An 18,404-nucleotide genomic window follows, 5' to 3' on the forward strand; every position below is an offset into this window, starting at 1 on the left:
CAGAAATAGGCATATGCACTTTTAACAGCTGACAGTTGCGGATTGACCAATCAGCTGATTCATTGCTTCGCTTTGATTGGTCCATCCTCAGGGTGCGTTCCGTTATGCACTGCAAGTACTGGCACTATGACGTCATGCAAGTGTACTGTTGACAGCGTTCCTTTTTAATTTTGTGCACTTTGAAGCTACTGCAAAATAGTAAAACGGAACGCACTACAGTACGCTTTCAGCAGACTTTTAACTAACCTTTTTCGCTAATAATCATCGAGTGAAAAATTGGTGAAATGGATAATACCATTATTGCATTAATTACATATAATTTAATCGAGAATATATGATTCGAGTGAGTCATCAAGTGAAAGCGATTTGGAAATGGAATTAATAAATGAAATGAGACGACAAATTAAAATACCTAGAATAAAATGTAAAAATTACGTTAAAAATATTGTATCATTATATTCAGATATGGAATTTAAAAGTTAGTTCCACCGTACACATGGAGGTAGCCATCTTGATTACTGCGAGTGCTTTACCTCGCCGGTTGCAGTAATCGCAACAGGAAATAATGTCAAAATTAATGACGTCATATACTCATGATAGTACTTTCGCAGTGCACTGCTATCTATATCGGAACGCTATTGGTAGTACTGTCAGTACTTGCAGTGCATAACGGAACGCACCCTCAATCGTCAACCGTAACCCCAATTTTAAAAAACTATTGTTCTCTCCAAACCTTGTTTGCTTCACAATGTCAAATGTGTTTACAATTAACAAATTCAATCATTACTGTGTATATTTATACTGTGCTGTATTTGAAAGCCTTTGATTGACCAATCGAGATACAGATTTGATTATCCTAATTGGTCAACTAAAATAAAACGCAGTTAGTATTTCAAATGTTATGGCTAGTAATACTGCTGAGGTGTGTATACGAGTGTAATGTAAAAAAAAAACACAGAAAATATTTATATTATCCTAATCCTAATTATATTATTCCATCTTTATAATTGTAACAAGACTAAGTGAATTTAGAGACTATAATACATATATAAGTATAATGTAAAAGAATGTGTGTGTACAGAAGATATTATCCTAATCTTAATTATATTATTGCATCTTTAAGTTTATAAGCAAATTTATAGATTACATCTTGGACTTTATATTGCAGACAACATTTGAGAACTTTGAAATAAATGAACAATTCAAGAAGAAAGAACGCTCCTTGAAACTAGATGTATTGAGAAAGGCGCACAACAAGATTGTACATAAAAGAGAGATGTTGCCTATTGTGACACACTGGCCCAGTATTTCTACCATCAATGTGGATTCAAATTCCAGTTATGTGCCTTCAATGATGCAAACTTCTACGGTTAACAGTGAAGTCTTGGTTTCCAGTAATAATTTGAAAAGCTTAACAAGGAAAAATTATAAGCCCAATCAGAAAATAACTACATCCAGCATCAAACAGGATGATCGACATGTTATGCCACCCCCAATGAGGAATTCAATTTATCGTACTTTTAAAGAAACACAAGACAAAATCCCTACATTGCAGAAATATGAAATGGTAATGTCGAGTCCACTTAATAGATCTGTCCAGTCTTCTACAGTAAATACTCATAATTTAAATGCTGCGAGCTGTATATCCACTAATCCAAATACTAACAAAAAAGATCGGCATTTTTTTGTTGTAACATTGCCATCTACCAATGAGCCTCAGAAAGTTAACAGAATATTTTCAAGATGGAGAGTTATGTTGAATCATAACTATGAACTAATAATTAAAGGAACATTAGAATGGTAAATATATATTATACATTTTATTTATTTAAATATTATTTTTTAAATTAACATATTTTCTGTAACAGTGGAAGAATTGCACATAGCAAACCAATTATAAGGAGATATACTGCAACATATATTGAGTCTAAGTATAAGCATAAATATAATCTTCAAGGAAATATTGTTGATGAAAGAAATGGTAATTAGTTATATAAAATAATTTTAATATACATATATATTTTTCTAAATTTTAATTTTAATATATATATTAAATAACATAGTTTTATATAATAGCATAATAAAAAAATATTAACTTCTTAAATATTAAATTTACGTTTTTTATACAGTATTACCAGATTATATTCGTGGAAAATTTTATAATGGTTTTCCTGACGATTGGGAGAACGTTTATCAGATATGGAGAACATATGTCAGCCAAGGATATCCAGTTACGTTTCGTTGGCCTACTCCTATTACTGATAGTGATGATGACTTAAAAAGTGAAGTAACAGAATTGGCTCACATACATACAAGAAATAGAAATAATAATACTATTCTTATGAAAACTTATGAATCGATTGGACATACTAAATCTGAAATTCCAAGTGACAAATCTCCAAAAATAAAAGAAAAATATCATAATAGTTCCTCTCATAGTTTTCAAAACTATGAAAATACTTCATTTGTAAAACCTCTTATTTCCAACTTTGAAAGAGATACAACTCCAGTGATACAAACAAGAAATACAAAATTAGCATGTGATGAGTATAACAAACAAAATACTGAATTGGATACAAATTCGGTGTACAATTCCAAGGGAATAAATAAATTAAAAGATGTCATTTGCGAGGATAAATTGAATATAATTGTCAACAATTTGATGGACAAAAATTGTTCTCCAGATTATATCAAGAAAATTATCGAGATGTTTGATTGCTTGGACTATGTAGTATCTTACAGAACAACATCGGAGTGTAATGACTCGGTGGTTTTCCCGGATTCTGCAACATCATTCAAATCAAAGACGATTCCGCAGCTGAGTCTCCCTGACAATCGTATGAATACTAATAAGCTTAGGAGTGAAGTAACAGAACAATGGAAAAATTACACGCATTTCACCGACCTGAGATGTAAGAGTATAAAAAGTGATTCTAATGCTGCTCAATCATCGAATCCAATAAATATTAAGCCACAATACAATAAAAATGATGATTTGGATGAATTATCAGAGAGCGAGATTTACGCGGGCGTACCCAAAATCTCGATTGAACGAGTCTTGCATGCCAAAAATACATCTAGAAAAACATTCAAACATAAAATGAAGAAGAAATCGACAAATTCACAATGTAACGTCAAAGAAATCGAATTTGAACCTGCTCACGCGACAACTTCGATCGCTAACAATAAGAACACTTTACCTTCTTACAAATCTTCTATTAGTACAGATGATAAAGTAAAACTGACAAGTACAAAGCAATGTTATGACATGGTAAATAATATTACGCAAAGATCACAGGACACTTTTTGCAGCAATCCGGAGATCCAGAGGAATAATTGCAACATGTACGCAAATAAGCCTGCAATACAAGATAAACAACAATTCAATACTTTTGAGGTACAAAGAGATCATTCGAGGATCTTTACAAAGGAACAACAGAAGATTCGACAATTTGTTGCAGATATAGATTATATTGACGATTCCGATATTGACGTCGCATCTGTAAGCACAAATATGCAGAAAACAGATGGAAATATGATAGCATCGCAATCTAATCTGGATCAAGACATTGTTGTGATCAGTAGCGAGAATAATAGTAATTTTAAGCCTCTTATAATGCGACAAAAACACAGGGAATTTATCGAACCATTAAAGAACGAGATTGCGACAAAAAAATCCAAACCTAGCATAATCAGTTCCATGCCGGTAAACCTGAACTTAAAGATAAAAAGAGCAGATTCCAGACCAGAACAGTTAAGTTCAGATATGAATATTGTGGAGAACGAAGGGGTCGAACAATATTTCAATATTCAACCAGTGGAAGAGGTGCACAATAAGAAATTTGTATCAAAAACGTTAAACACTATAACAAAAGCGAATGATTCTCACTCAAAAATAGCCGATAATAAAAAAGAAATCTATCCGACAACGAATAAGCAAACTAAATTGAATACAAATGTGACTAATTTGACGAAACCGATAGTAAATCCAACAATTGAACAGTCTGAAAGCAATGAAATTGAAAATAATGCCAAAGTGCTGAGCACGTGGATGCCGAAAGTAATATATTATGCAAAATCGAAATCTGAATTGGGCTTGACTTTTGAAGGAAAATTGCTCAAGTAAGAGTACTCTTAAATTTAGATAATTTTTATGACTATTAATTCATTCTAAATTTTCTATTAATTTTATTAATTATTTTATAATTAATAATTGAGCATATAAAAAATTGTATTTCTTCTGTTTACAGTGAATTTGGTCATGTTGTGCATAGGAAATTCACGACAGATATTGTGCTGAAACGAATATCGGCCACATTGATCGAAACAGTGAATCACGAATTCTACAAACTTCTCGGATGCTTGAACGACAATAAGCACGGTAAAGTATCCACAATCTGATAACAATAATACGTTATACAAATATTCGGTAATTTCAATAATTTTTATTTTATATTAGTTATTCCTAAGGAACTTGCAAAACAATGTCGTAATGGATGTCCTACAAACATTGAACAATTTTGTTTGACTTGGAAAAAGTTGGAAAGCAGTATGTGATTTTTTAAATATTTATTTTTTTAAATTTATAATAAATTAAGATTACATGTTTTCTATGAACCAATTTTTAGGTGAACAAAAAATGAAAGAGAAACTTAATGATACATTAATGGACTCGCTGAATACATCTGTTAGTTCAAGAGGCCGTAGAATCGTACCTGTTTTATCATACTGGACAGGTAAAAGAAAGAACTCTGAGAGAAAGAATGAGAATGAGCAAGTGTACTTATGAAAGAGAGTTAGAATAAATAAATAATAAAAACAAAATGTAAAAATAGAATAAATTGATTTATATAAAATTAAATATATTGATCTATATAAAATTATATATATATATTTATAGTATTATTATTTATACAGGTGAACGCATAAGTTTAAAAGATAACAATCTAGTTTATAACCCGGGTAGTTCACAGGAATCATCATTAATTTCATTAAATAAATCTCCAAAAAAAAGATTGGTAAAGTATAATCACAGAAATATGTCAATTCTTATAACATTTACTACAAATATACACATTTTTTCATTTTTTGTGATATATAGAATACTGAAGAAACAAAAAGGAAACAGAAAGTAAGTTACAAGAATACCTCAAAGGACCAAAAACTGTTGTCCACATCAAATGAGATTTCTGGTACAAATAAAACTCAGGTAAATTTTTTCTCCCTCTTCTCTTCTCTCTCCAATTATATAATATTTCCATTAAATTATTAACAAATGAATGATTACTTTCAATTTAGACAATCGCTACTCAAAAAACTCAATCGTCCAACAAGTCATCTAAAACTACAGTTGCAAAAAGAATGTATAAATCAAATAAACGTCGGAAATCCGAAATTAAACAACATATAAAACAAAATTTGACATTCTCATCAACTGAGTCTAGCGAAGAAGAGCACACATCACCATCAAAAGTAATGTTAAAATAGACTTATAAGTAAAAATAGAATTTTTGTCATATATTGGTTTTCTTATATATTTTCAAGAGAGATTATTCACGATTTTTTTTATGTAGCGTATGCGCACTCAGCTAAACACAAATGCAGAAGCACCATTGCAATCTACAATGACATTAAGGAAACGGCATAAGGTAGATGCAACTCCAAATGAAGTTTCTCATGGGAATACAACCAAACATCAGTAATTTTTGTTTTTTCCAATGCATTTTTTTACTTAAATGTTATTTTGCTTCATTTATATTATTAATTTGTTACTTTAGGCATTCATCAATAAAGAATCTGAGACACAACATGACATACAATCATTATAAAGGTATTTCATTGCCAGAAGATTTTTTATCAGAAGTAACATCTATGTAATTATATTTTTTAAATATTTTGTTACAAATAAAAACACGTAGGTAATATTAAACTTATAAAATATATGCAAAAATTTTTCTCCAAGATATTTTTTCCATATTTCTATATATGTATTATTTGTACTAAATGTTCTATTTATATAGTATTTACATCTTGTATAAAGAGTGGAGAGGAAAATTGTAACTTTTTTAATTCATTTCTGAAAATGTATAAATATGCGTTTATATATAATAAGTACAAGAAGAAGTCACCATTTATTAATAAAAAATGTGATATAAGATTAAAAATATTCTTGTGTGAGACTTGTAGCAAATATTTTTGTTATTTAAAAGGAATAAACAAGAGAAAATATATATCGCTTTTTTATTGTATTTATAGTTCTTGTTGAACAAATGTACTATGTAATAGTATATAAATTATACCCTAAAAATATATAGAAAAAAGAACAATGTTGAAAGAGGCAAATATGATAAATAAAATATTTTTCTCACGATTATATTTTAAAGTTCAGAGAGATTATCAGTATTTTTTCAAATAAAATGTTACATGGTTTTATCATTGTATGACTTTAAATAAAAAAATCTTGAACTGTATTATAATAAATAAATGATTATAATAACAATTAATAAAAAAATTTAAACGAAATTGATTTCATAACAAATGCAAATGAGGAAGGGTAGCTATATTTATTTAATAAATATAAATAATTTTTTGATTCTTGTCAAAGACAGAGAAAGAGAGAGAGTGCAAACGATTTTAATATATTCTTGGATATTTTCTGTGTTTATATTTTTCATTCCAATTCTTTTTTCTTTTTTTTTATTCCAAATCTATACTTTTTTTATAAATTATCTTTTTTAAAAATCTGACGCCAATTTTTAAATCGATTGGTTATCGTCCTGTCTTGCGCAAAAGTCCTTTGACGTTTCTTAGGGAATTTTAACATGCTCAAGTTGGTACCCGTGTTCAGAGCCGTTCGCTGACTCCTTCTTTTCCGGTACGCTCCATCGAGTGACTGTGTCGTATTTAGTTTTAGCTGTAATTATATCTTTCTCCATCTTCCAACATGAGGATTTATAAGGATCTTTTCACCGGTGAGTAAACGGTAAACGATTCTCGCAATTATATCAACTGAATATGTTTATTATTTTTCACGCCGAAATGTGATAATACGAACAAAGAGCTCCAGTAGCATCTCGAATGTTCTCAATAATGTTTCCAATTGTGAAGAATGTTTCCGTACTTTTTCTAAATAAAATTACACAGGACAGACTTTTATACTTTACGGTACATTAACATGATTATTATAAAATTTATATTTTTTGATGGATACATGACTTTGAAATTCCTAACCTTTCCATATGTTCTTGATGATTTTTCAAGAGTAATGTGTCATGTATTGTTGTAAGACTCTCTCTGAAGGATCTTATTCTGGAATAAAATCATTCTCTTAAAGTAATATTTATCATAAATAAGGATTATAATATTTTGTATGTTTTTAGGAGATGAAATGTTCTCCGATACATATAAAATGAAGCTAGTGGATGATGTGCTGTACGAAGTATATGGCAAGGTATATTTTTATATACATTTATATATTTTTTGTGTATAAAAAATTTTTATACTAAATATGTATGTATTATTTTTCAGTTAGTCACTCGTAAATCTGGTGGTGACATTAATATTGCCGGTTTTAATCCCTCTGCAGAAGAGGCTGATGAGGGCACCGACGATGTGGTAGAATCTGGCGTTGATGTAGTATTGAATCATCGGCTTCAGGAAACATTTGCTTTTGGGGATAAAAAATCTTACACCTTGTACCTTAAAGATTACATGAAAAAGTAAGTACCTAAGTTTCTAAATAATGTATATTTTTGTTTATTAGCTGAAAATATGTAGAAATAAATACCTTTTATATATATATATATATATATGTATATATAAGTTAAAATATTTATCAGAATATTAAGTTATTACATATTAAAAATATTAAATTATTAATTATTAACATATATAAATTAATATATTAAATTTAAATACTTATATTAATTATTATAAAGATTAGAAAACTATGAAGTTTCTTCAGTCACTTAATGATGATGAATATGACTCATGCAGTAAAAATGATATATTAAAATTCTTTTGTAGATGATGAAATATTCAGATGTTTAATGGTTATAATAACTTTAAAAAAATTTAAAAAGTATTGGAAAAATATTTTTTTTTTACTTTTGTCATATATTTAAGTTCTATCTATTGCATATCTATTATATAAATATTGTATGGATGTGTTGTAACATACTATATAATTTTTTCTCTTTACAGATTAGTTGCAAGGCTAGAAGAAAAATCACCTGATCAAGTAGATGTTTTTAAAACCAATATGAACAAAGTAATGAAGGATATTCTGGGTCGTTTTAAAGAGCTACAATTTTTCACCGGTGTTTCAATGGACATTGATGGCATTGTGGGCCTCATGGAATATCGCGAAATCGACGGCGAATCTGTGCCTGTACTCATGTTTTTCAAGCACGGTCTTGAAGAAGAAAAATTCTAAGTTATTTTTAGAAAAAATATTCAATACAATATGGACAAATTTTGTGAGTTATGCTTTTATTTATTATATTTATGCATTAATGTTAAATTTATATATGTATATATTATTTATCTAATTAACAGGAAATGAGCTATTAAGTTGTGCAATTCAATTATAAGAAAAGTATATTTATAAAGTTAAATTCTTCATTAGAAAAAAAGAACCCACACATACACACACGCACATCCATTTTACTATTCACAATTGGCTCTTAATGGTTCATTTTCTATTAATTAGTTATTTAATATTAGAATCTTAGACTTTGTTTTTTAGCTTTTAATGTTAAAAATTAACATAAAATAATTTAGAAGAAATTGTGAAGTATAATATACATGTAAATTCGTGACCAACACTTTTTTGTGTTTGCCACTGCACAAACATGTTAGATCAAATTGGTGAGCAGATTCTCACTGTGATATCTTTTAGCACAGTGTCTAATATAAACCATACATGTTTAATAATGCAATTTTGAATTTTGGTATATATATTTTTATATTTTTTATTGTAAAACAAAATTAATTTATTTTTATATATACTTTCAGATAAACTGGAATCAAGACTGTACACATGCTACAAAGCTGTGGAATTTAGTTAAAAATATAAACCGATTCAATACTTCCAATCTTAGTTAACAATGCAATTAATTAAACACTGCGTAAATAAAATCTCGGTTAAATGACAATTTCTCAATAAATAGTTGTAAATACTCAGAAATAAGAGAAGAGATGGCAACAACAGGAATGTTCGTAAAAATGTCTGTCGCAGAAAATATATTATTTTCGTTTCTTTGTCCAAAATTTAGATTATTTTATATATATATATAAATCTATATGAAGTATAAATAAAAATGGAAGATGGGGAAAGAATGTGCAGCGCGATGGATTTACATCAATGATATAATGTTTACAATTATTGTGTTAATACCAGTAATGACTTCTGGAACACATATTCGAACACATAATGTCTATCATAAATAAAAAAATTTTTCCATAATTTTTCTTTTACTATTTTTTTTCCATAATGATTTTATTATATCTTTTCCTTCGTTCCTTAATTATTCCTCGTAATTCATGAATGTAATATATGTAATTTATGTAAACTCTATTACATATCTCTGAAATGCATCTAAATACATTTATATGTAAATTTTTATGAAATGTAAATGATTTATATTCTCTGGGAACTATTGTATTTTAATTATTATACATTTAATTCATTTTTTAAAGAACTATGTAATTGTATATTTCATTATAAATCTAACAACATCTACGTGAAAAATATGCACTTTATTGTCTGATAAGAATGACTGTGCTTGAAACTCTTGTGTCTGCTTCTGATAATACAGTAATAAAGATTACTGCAAGAAAGAATCATTTTTTATCGTATCTTTGACATTAATTTTCATTAAGCACGTAATATATGAGAAAAGATTTATGTAAGGAAAATTGGGAGAAGTAAATAGAAAAAATATATACATACACGTTTTCACTTCATAAAAATATTATATTTAGATAAGTCAGAATAGACGATCTATCTCTTGGCGCGAAACCGTACATTATATTTCTTTACTCAGGGATTGTTACTAGCCACATACTGTTGTACAAGTATATTCATAACACATTATTCCCTTGTTTTGCACATTTTTCTTGCCGTCAACAATTTCTCATCCTCTCTTATTCTCAATTTCTCTCTCTCACTTGCCTCTTCTACATCTGGTTCTCTCGTGTTTCTACATTGTATTACTTTATATACCCTCATCTCGCTTTCTGTGAATATATTACTCTTATTCTCTCTAAAAAAAAAAAAAACATTTGCTCTCTTCACCTGAGAACTCGACGCCTCCGTACATGATACTTTGCACATGTTCCGTACCGTTATTGAAAAAAAGGTGTATGTTTACATTTACAAAAGCGTATCTTAGTAGTTTAGTAGTAAATAGCATAAGTATGTAGAGACAGATTTTTTCTTTTTATAATCTACAATGAATGCGCGAAACAAAATGTCCCACTATGAACGAAATCATAACTTAAAAAGCTTAAAAAGATAAACTCTTGAGGGAGATGTACATATGAGATGTATATATACATACATACACACACACACACATATATATGTGTGTACATGTTTGTATAATTAATTATATTGCTTTGCTATCTACGGAGCACAACCATATATCGTGTCGTTGATTAAAGCCAGTGAAATAAATTAATATCGATTTGCGACAGAGTATATATCATACAACACGTGTGTCTCTCTTTTTCTCCCTCTCTCGCTTTCATTCCACTAACAATAAAACAGAATTATCGAAACATTAAAAATCATGATACTTGGAAAATTTCTGAAAAATGGAGCAATTGTATATACTTCGTCGTATGAAGAAAAATGAAGCAATGTCGATAGGCATTCATGTATGTATATGCATGTGTGTATATGTTCGCCGATTAATATGATTATCTTTTAAAATGGAATGTTACATTCAACATTTATCGACATATACAATTATTAATTCACGAATATATCTCCAATCAGCTTTATAATCGGAAAATTCTAATACAATGTCATTTCAATATTTTAATACTTTTTCCACTCTCGCAAATTTTTATAATATTCGATCCTAATCATCAAAAATTATGAACGAACGTGTCTAATGCCGTATATAAATGTGTGGGTTTTTTTTATTCTTTCTCCCTGCACGCGAATCAGAAGAAATAAAACTTCGAAGTATATTCGACTTATTATAATATTTCCCGAAATAATATTTGATCAATAAATGGCAGTCATACAAGTGTTAAACTTATTAACTTTCTTAATTAGAGATTGCCCATATACGTAAATATTGTACGACGTTTATACATATAGATGTAACATACTATAATTAGCTTACACTTTAGCTCTTTTTTTAAAAGGTACGGTATTTAGTAGGACACACACCTGCTACTATTTGTTAAGTTGGGTACACCTTAATACGCGCTCGATAAGAATAAAGTATTATATATTATTAATGTTATCGGTATTATTATTACTATTATCATTATTATCGTTAGTTATTACTATTATCATTATTATTATTAAACTTATTTGTACTGATCTATGTAGAATGGGTGCGTAAAAGTCCAAGTAGCAAACTGACGTCATTTTGATGACGTCATTTGACATCAAAATGATGTAGGCTTGCTACTTGGGAGGGTTTTGGTACGCTACAAAAAGATGCATCGTCTCTCTCTCTCCCTCTCTCTCACACACACACACACACGCACACACATTTGTTCCAAATACTGAGAGAAATGATAAATGATACTTTATCGTATTCTAGAAATAAGAATTTTGCATACAAATAATATGTTAGTTGGAGGAGAAAAAAACCGACATGCAACACAGAGAAATATATTGTAACACTCCAGCATACAAAGGTCCGCATAAGTACAAAAAAAGAAACAAAAGCAAGAGAGGTACAATATACATATATATACCAAAGTAAAATGTATCAATTACTGTACAGGAAAAAAAGTTTATACAGCGCACCCGATTCTTCCGTTCTAGGACACAATGTGTTACTATATATAAGATAAGACTGTGTTACGTTATACACACAATTTGAGCATCGTACCATTTCAAATGATACTTCAAAGAAGTATGGCAAAAGCATTTAAGTTTATATATTATAAAATATATTTCCAGGTATACGCGCGCACACACACACACGCATACACACACATACACACAAACATACATACATGATCCAATATCCCCGAATACGATGCTTCACGCGCAAGAAGCTCAATGTGTTATTTATGCTTTTTAGTAGACGTGATCACACACGGCATTCCAAAAAGATCACTCTTTTTAAATCCTCTTACCTTATATAAATGTATCTGATCGCAGGATATAATTTATTTAATCTGTCGCTGTACCTTTGTTAACTCTTTTTTTCTTTTTCCTGACCACTACTGAGGTTGTCGTATATTTGTATTTGTGAAAGAATTCGGTGTTTATATATATTCATATATTTATAATATATGTATAGAGATATTTCGGTTCTTTTAACATTTATATATTTCATATGAAACTTCATTCACAGGTAGCATTCGCGCCCACCAATCCTAATGGTTACTTATTACAGCGTCGTTTTATATTTTGTGAGGAATTTGAAGAGGTGATCGCTAGTCGCGCGATTATTCAGAGGTAATTTTGGTCAAGTGCTTTGTATCAATAAAAGTAACGTGTTGAAATAACAATTGTACAATCAAATAATAAATTAGTATTATATATATGTTATGTATAATACAGGATATTTTGAAAGTCTGGAAACAGTCGAATATCTCAAACAAACAATGCATTTTAGAAAAAAATATACCTAAACGATGCATTTGTCTTAAAAACACATAGTTATTTTCAAGGAAAACTATGTAATTTGCAACTAGCAGCTACATAATTTTCCTTTTATTTTTTAAACCCTATAATTTTTATTTGAAACATTTTTCTCTAAAGTGCATTATTTATAAGATTATTGGATCACTTACAAATTTTCAAAATACCCTGTATATGTGTATATGTGTTTGTGTGTGTAAAATCTCACTTTAATATGTGTGCGCTCCTACTTAATAAATGAAAATGACTCGAATTATGCTTATATATTGAGAAATTAAATCGATTTATACATATTCGATATTGCTCCTGCGTCCGCATATTAATACGTAACTTTTCGCCTTCCCTGAATGCTCAAGATTCTAAATAGAAAAAAACAGGCATCTGAAATGAATAGTAACTCCAGTATGTTATAAAAAAAATTATGAGTTTAATAATTGTGTTTGTTTTTTCCACGATACGCATAACATTAAAAACTCTCATCAAGTAGATAACAATAACCAACAACTAACAATCGTAGGCATTCACGCAAAAATAGAAATATGTTTAATAATATACAATAATATTATCATAATTTATATTATTGAAGTAAGTATGATCTTGATTCCCTTACTATATTTTCTAGAATAGTAGAGTAAATTGTATCGAGATGATTTGAGCTGAAGGAATCCGGAAAGTATCAAGTATTTGTACAATATTCGCGAAATTAAACAATATATATTCCACGTTTTTAATTAAAATTACAAAAAAAAAATAACATTACATATCTCTTTGAATATTTTACAACATAATTGCGTTACGTCGTATTTAATTGCAAATATTAAACTTCATAAATTTATTAAAAATATGAATACATATATAAAGTTTTTATATTAAAAACACTTTTACGTATTTATTAAATGAATAAAACATTATTATACAATATAACACATCTAAAAATTTTTCCAAACAAAGAACTGAGTCAACATAATGTTGACATAAAATTATCAAAATCCGACTATCACGTAAATTATGTCGAATCGTCTGATTTTTCAAGTAGAAATAGTCAACAGATAATGTATAATAAATAGTTAACAGTCTCGAGAAAAAATATATATATATATGTTATATATAAATAAATATATATATATATATATATAAAAGAGGGTGTATATATATATATATATATATATATATATATATATATATATATATACACCCTATTTTATACATATCTAATATAATATGCAAATTTAGAAAATAATCGACTGAGCAAATACTTGTCTCCTTTTGTATAATTTACAATTTTCGTATCCATCAGCTCGCATCATGTGATACGCGATTCTGTAAATTACTAACAACGAGAGTAGGGTTCTATCTTAATTCTGTCCATGATCAGTTAATTCTCTTACTGCGTACGCTAAGATTTATAGTTATAGTTATACATCTCGCAAGAACTTTTTGTTTGAAAGTTCGAAAGCTCTTGCATCTTCGTTTTTATCTGCTTCTTTCGTGCATTGAACATTCTTCAGGGAAAACAAATCTTACTGTCAGTATATAAACTATGGAAAAAAAAGAAAACATTCTAATTCTACTATTTGCTGCCATGTCGAATTTGTACGAGACACAGAAGACAGCATTTCAGCACTGCAAAGTATACAGTAATATGAATTTGTCACATATAGTTAAAAATCTGCTTAAGAGAAAGTTAACGAAAAAGATCCGAGTATGTATATACCTATATATATTATATGTATATATCGAGCGTGCATTTTATCGAAAGAAACAGAGAAATGAACGGAAACCCTACCACCTTGAAAAAGAAAATACTTCGTTCGCACGCTACGATATTAGCAGTTATTGCAAATATTTTCAATATTTCGTCACGGACACATGCTATATATAAAAAAGGAGTAAGGGGACTACATAATATGCGTATTTAATATAATTAATAATGAATTAGTAAGTTTGTTTTTTCCTATATGCTAAAATACAAAACAATAAATTACCGTTAAACTTGCGCACTGATTGATGCACAATTGTATATGTATATATCTCTATATGCATAATAGTGGCTTTTTTAAAGTAACGATCCGAATCGAGGCAGAGTTGGAATGTAAAGGTGTCCGAGAACTCGCAAGCACAGATCGCGTCTTCGTCAAGTCCGTCGAAAATCGGAATCGTTAAAACGATCCATAATATGTGACTTTATCAAAAGAGAAAGGAAGGAAGAGTGAATGAGGGAGAGAAAAAAACCAAAATATAACAAAGTGCAAAAATAGAAAAAAAGAAACAATTATTCTAGGAACTTCTGTGATTATGTAAAGTGGGATCCGACGAAGACGCGATGATGTCTATCCGAAACAAGGATCGATCGTCAATACGATATATCGCGTGGAAACACGATTTTCACTCGGATAATGGCACGACACATGTCACAGACTAAAGAGGCAGCGATTGTTGTTGACGATATTTGTGTATACAGATGAAATTCTATTTAACTACTTACACCTTTCCGTTAATTAAGGCTTCTAGCTTCTCATCGATCATGTTGAATTGTGACGTCAGAAACGAGAAAGTACAAACTGAAAATTCTTAAATACCACTTTTAAATGAAAAGATATTTCGATAAAACACTATTTTTCAGATGGCTTTAGTACACTTTTAAAAAAAAGTAAAGGTAAGATAGTTTTCGAGATATTTTAAGATGCGCTAAAGCCATCTGAAGTGTTGCTTTATCGAAATATAGTTTCATTTCGAAATGGCATCTAAGAATTTTTAGCGTGTTTTCTCGCTTCTGACATCACTATTCCAACGGCGAGGAACCAGGAGCCTTAACACCAATCAAACTTGATTTATCCATCAAATATCAGACTAAATTTTCTATCGATCGCACTTGCGTATTGTTAGCGATCTTCTCACATATTATTAAATTTAATCGCTTTGATAAATTAACTAATTATCGATTAACGACTTCAAAAGCTACATTTCATGAGGCATGTGCATACATGTACGTATGTACATTTTTATCCGCACGAACGTGATGTATATGTTAATAGTACTTCCCGTACGAATCGGCCAATAAAGACCGCCTCCTTGCGCTGGACACGAGAGTCGTTAAGCTTTAACAAAAACATAAATAACAGGACGGGGAAGGAAAGGGGAAAAGGAGAAGGTAAAAAGATAGCGGTGAAGAGAAGTAGTAAGTAAATTCCATCTCGCTCGACGCGCGAATAATCTATATTGTGACCTTTCAGAAGAGGCATCACAATACAGAAATTGTCCAGTACTCTCCGAATGAGAAACTCGACACGAATGCGAACTCCTATTCTCTCTTTCGTCGTCTTCTTCCTCCTCTGATTTTCCTTTTCTTTTATAGATCGGTGTGCCCCAAGACGCGGCACACCTTCTGCTCCTAAGAATCCGATGGTGACTCCAGCATCTCCTTGAGGAAGTCCTCGACTCGAGCTCGCTCTTCGCCGAGAAGCTTGAAAAAGAACAGGTGCTCCAGGCACTTGAGACCGATCGAACGGATGGATGGCAGGCGGAGCAGCAATTTGGCGAACCTGCCGGGGTCATCCGGCCAAGATATGCGGGTGTATTCCTCCAAAGCGGCGTAGATCTTTTCGCGCAGCACGCTGACAGCTTCAGGGTTCTTGAGACCTCGTACATCGGGATTGAAGAGAATGATGGATCTGTACACACCAGCGAAATCTTAGCGAAAGGTACATACGAATCGACTCAATTAACTAGTATTCTAATCAAAAAGATGGCAAAGGTTATAGAAAGGTCACGTAAAGATCATGTCTTATAATTAAGAGAAAAGAAACGACGAAAGAAAAATCAATCATAAAATCTCCATTTCTAAAGACATCTTCTAAAAAATAAAATAAATAAAAAAGATTATATGCAGTTTTTTTTAAATAAGTAATTTTTATTGGATGCACTTTCTAAATTAATATTTTTTACTTTTTATTCTTAATATTATATGTTCTTAATATTTTCTATTTTTACAATTATAAAGAAAGTCATCAAGGATGCAATTTTTTCTGCTATTTAATATTGATTTATTAATCGTTAAAATTAATTTGGATAATATATAATAAAGTGCAATATATCATTATAGATATTTAAATGTAAAAGATACATGCAAAAATATAAAATAAAAATATAAAACAAAAATAATTTATTATAAACATGTTAACTTTATTTAAATATTATTAAAAAATTGAACAATTTTCTATAAAATTTATTTAATATTAAAAAAAGATCATCAATAAATTCGATCGAATTATTCGATCTTGCAATTATAAGAGTACAATTATTAAAAAGATATTTTTTTTAATTCTCTGAGTCTCAATACAATTACATGAGAATTACCGGATTTTTCCAGGTAAAAAGAATCCTCGGTTTTTTCAAGGAATAGAGACCCTGTCTAAAGATCCATCGAAGTTTAATTTTTGCTATTTACCTAAGGCATCCGAGTTCAGTCCTGTCCATTTTCATCTCGCGCATTTTCGACACTAGTTCCGAGAGTACGCGATCGAATATCGTGATCACGCCTGCCTGTTGCGCCGAATTTCGATGCACCGTGGCTCCCGTTGCCAGAATGATACTGTCCTTCACCTCGATGGAACGATAGGAGAAGGCGGCTATTAGCAATTCGTTCCAGCCAGCCTTGAGTAGAAGCACTTGATCCCCCAGCGGCAACGATGTAAACTGCGGGATGTGCTTTGCCCATGTCACCAGCTGGAACAACTGTTTGTTGGTGGCGTTGCATATGTGCGAGACTGCATTCTGCGCATTATAAAAGATGCGGGGGATTAGTGAGGAACGAACGTTTGTGATAAAGAAAGAGCAGAGCGCAGTTTCAGGATAAACTAGTAATAGTATAAAAAAGCTATTCGTTTTCTAAATAAAAATCTCGATAATTATTAGATATATTCAAGTAAAACATTATCGTAAAAATTTCATATTTTTTAAGAAAACTCTTTATATTAAATAATTTTAATTATATTGAATTAATTTGAAAATAAATTTTGACCTGTGCAATTTGTACCTATTTAGACCATAATTTGTTAATTCCTTTCTCGAAGAATTTTGAACATTTTCATGTAAAAGTTTTTTTTACAAATTCGTCGATCTTAGTATTATTATAATACTGAGATCGACAAATATTTTTTTTTTCCATTTAATAAATTTTGAAGTGGCCTAAACAGATGGAAGTCTGATAAAGCAAGACCCAGAGAGATAGAACTGACCGCGAAAACTCTAGAATTTTTTCCTGGATTATTTTAGCCAAATGTGATTAAGCGTTGTGGTATAGCAAAATCATATTTTTGCTATTGATGAGGGCTTTTTTACAATTTTTCTTATACTCGTAGTTGCTGCACGTATGCATCTGCTATAATTTTTTTGTTTCGATTAAAAAATTCATAGTTTTTCAAAAGTGATTCAGTAATTATCTGTAGCAAAACTTGTAGCAAAAAATTTATAAATCAATCCAATATAAAGTTTAGGCATAATGTAACAATTACATATACACCATAAATATTTAAACGCGAACATTTTATTATTAAGCAAATTC

The 18,404-nt window shown here is 29.8% G+C and overlaps 3 protein-coding genes across 11 annotated transcripts in view; 2 read left to right on the forward strand and 1 right to left on the reverse strand.

Moving 5' to 3' along the window:
- Nucleotides 1-118: 118 nt before the first annotated feature.
- Nucleotides 119-5,938, forward strand: LOC114938259 (uncharacterized). Its single transcript, XM_029312124.2, has 12 exons — nt 119-922; nt 1,169-1,800; nt 1,869-1,981; nt 2,130-4,122; nt 4,251-4,381; nt 4,460-4,549; nt 4,629-4,736; nt 4,918-5,018; nt 5,102-5,209; nt 5,299-5,472; nt 5,574-5,698; nt 5,778-5,938. Exons 1-12 carry the CDS (start codon nt 902-904, stop codon nt 5,875-5,877), a joined length of 3,696 nt encoding a protein of 1,231 aa, XP_029167957.2. The 5' UTR covers nt 119-901; the 3' UTR covers nt 5,878-5,938.
- A 915-nt stretch (nt 5,939-6,853) lies between these two features.
- On the forward strand, nt 6,854-9,466 carry Tctp (translationally controlled tumor protein). Of its 2 annotated transcripts, none has more exons than XM_029312015.2 (5): nt 6,854-6,971; nt 7,380-7,450; nt 7,528-7,718; nt 8,203-8,477; nt 9,016-9,466. In XM_029312015.2, exons 1-4 carry the CDS (start codon nt 6,944-6,946, stop codon nt 8,432-8,434), a joined length of 522 nt encoding a protein of 173 aa, XP_029167848.2. In that variant the 5' UTR covers nt 6,854-6,943; the 3' UTR covers nt 8,435-8,477; nt 9,016-9,466. The 2 variants fall into 2 exon arrangements, with proteins under 2 accessions (XP_029167848.2, XP_085337240.1); XM_085481114.1 differs by having other exon boundaries at nt 6,869-6,982.
- A 4,548-nt stretch (nt 9,467-14,014) lies between these two features.
- The window catches only part of usp (retinoid X receptor ultraspiracle), a 78,372-nt gene continuing 73,982 nt past the window's right edge, over nt 14,015-18,404 (reverse strand). For 6 of the 8 annotated variants that reach the window (XM_029312342.2, XM_085481110.1, XM_085481109.1 and 3 more), the window contains 2 exons: nt 17,289-17,614; nt 14,015-16,512 (listed from right to left, as the gene is read on the reverse strand). In XM_029312342.2, coding sequence (XP_029168175.1) covers nt 16,233-16,512; nt 17,289-17,614 — 606 coding nt within the window. In that variant the 3' untranslated portion in view covers nt 14,015-16,232. The remainder of the gene's footprint in view (nt 16,513-17,288; nt 17,615-18,404) is intronic. The other 2 variants (XM_085481113.1, XM_085481112.1) reach the window with 2 other exon arrangements.

Source organism: Nylanderia fulva, unplaced genomic scaffold, assembly GCF_048542155.1.
Source record: "Nylanderia fulva isolate GAGA-0341 unplaced genomic scaffold, ASM4854215v1 Scaffold17, whole genome shotgun sequence".
In the NCBI taxonomy this organism is placed as follows: Eukaryota; Metazoa; Arthropoda; class Insecta; order Hymenoptera; family Formicidae; genus Nylanderia; species Nylanderia fulva.

What these genes read in the sequence shown, in the direction of transcription:
- LOC114938259 (XM_029312124.2), top strand. Translation starts at nt 902, where the DNA reads ATGGCTAGTAATACTGCTGAG. An exon ending in TGTTTTATCATACTGGACAG is followed by an intron (nt 4,737 to 4,917) that starts GTAAAAGAAAGA and finishes TTATTTATACAG; the next exon opens with GTGAACGCATAAGTTTAAAA. An exon ending in GGGAATACAACCAAACATCA is followed by an intron (nt 5,699 to 5,777) that starts GTAATTTTTGTT and finishes TTGTTACTTTAG; the next exon opens with GCATTCATCAATAAAGAATC.
- Tctp (XM_029312015.2), top strand. Translation starts at nt 6,944, where the DNA reads ATGAGGATTTATAAGGATCTTTTCACCG. An exon ending in TTATAAGGATCTTTTCACCG is followed by an intron (nt 6,972 to 7,379) that starts GTGAGTAAACGG and finishes GTATGTTTTTAG; the next exon opens with GAGATGAAATGTTCTCCGAT. An exon ending in TGTACGAAGTATATGGCAAG is followed by an intron (nt 7,451 to 7,527) that starts GTATATTTTTAT and finishes ATTATTTTTCAG; the next exon opens with TTAGTCACTCGTAAATCTGG.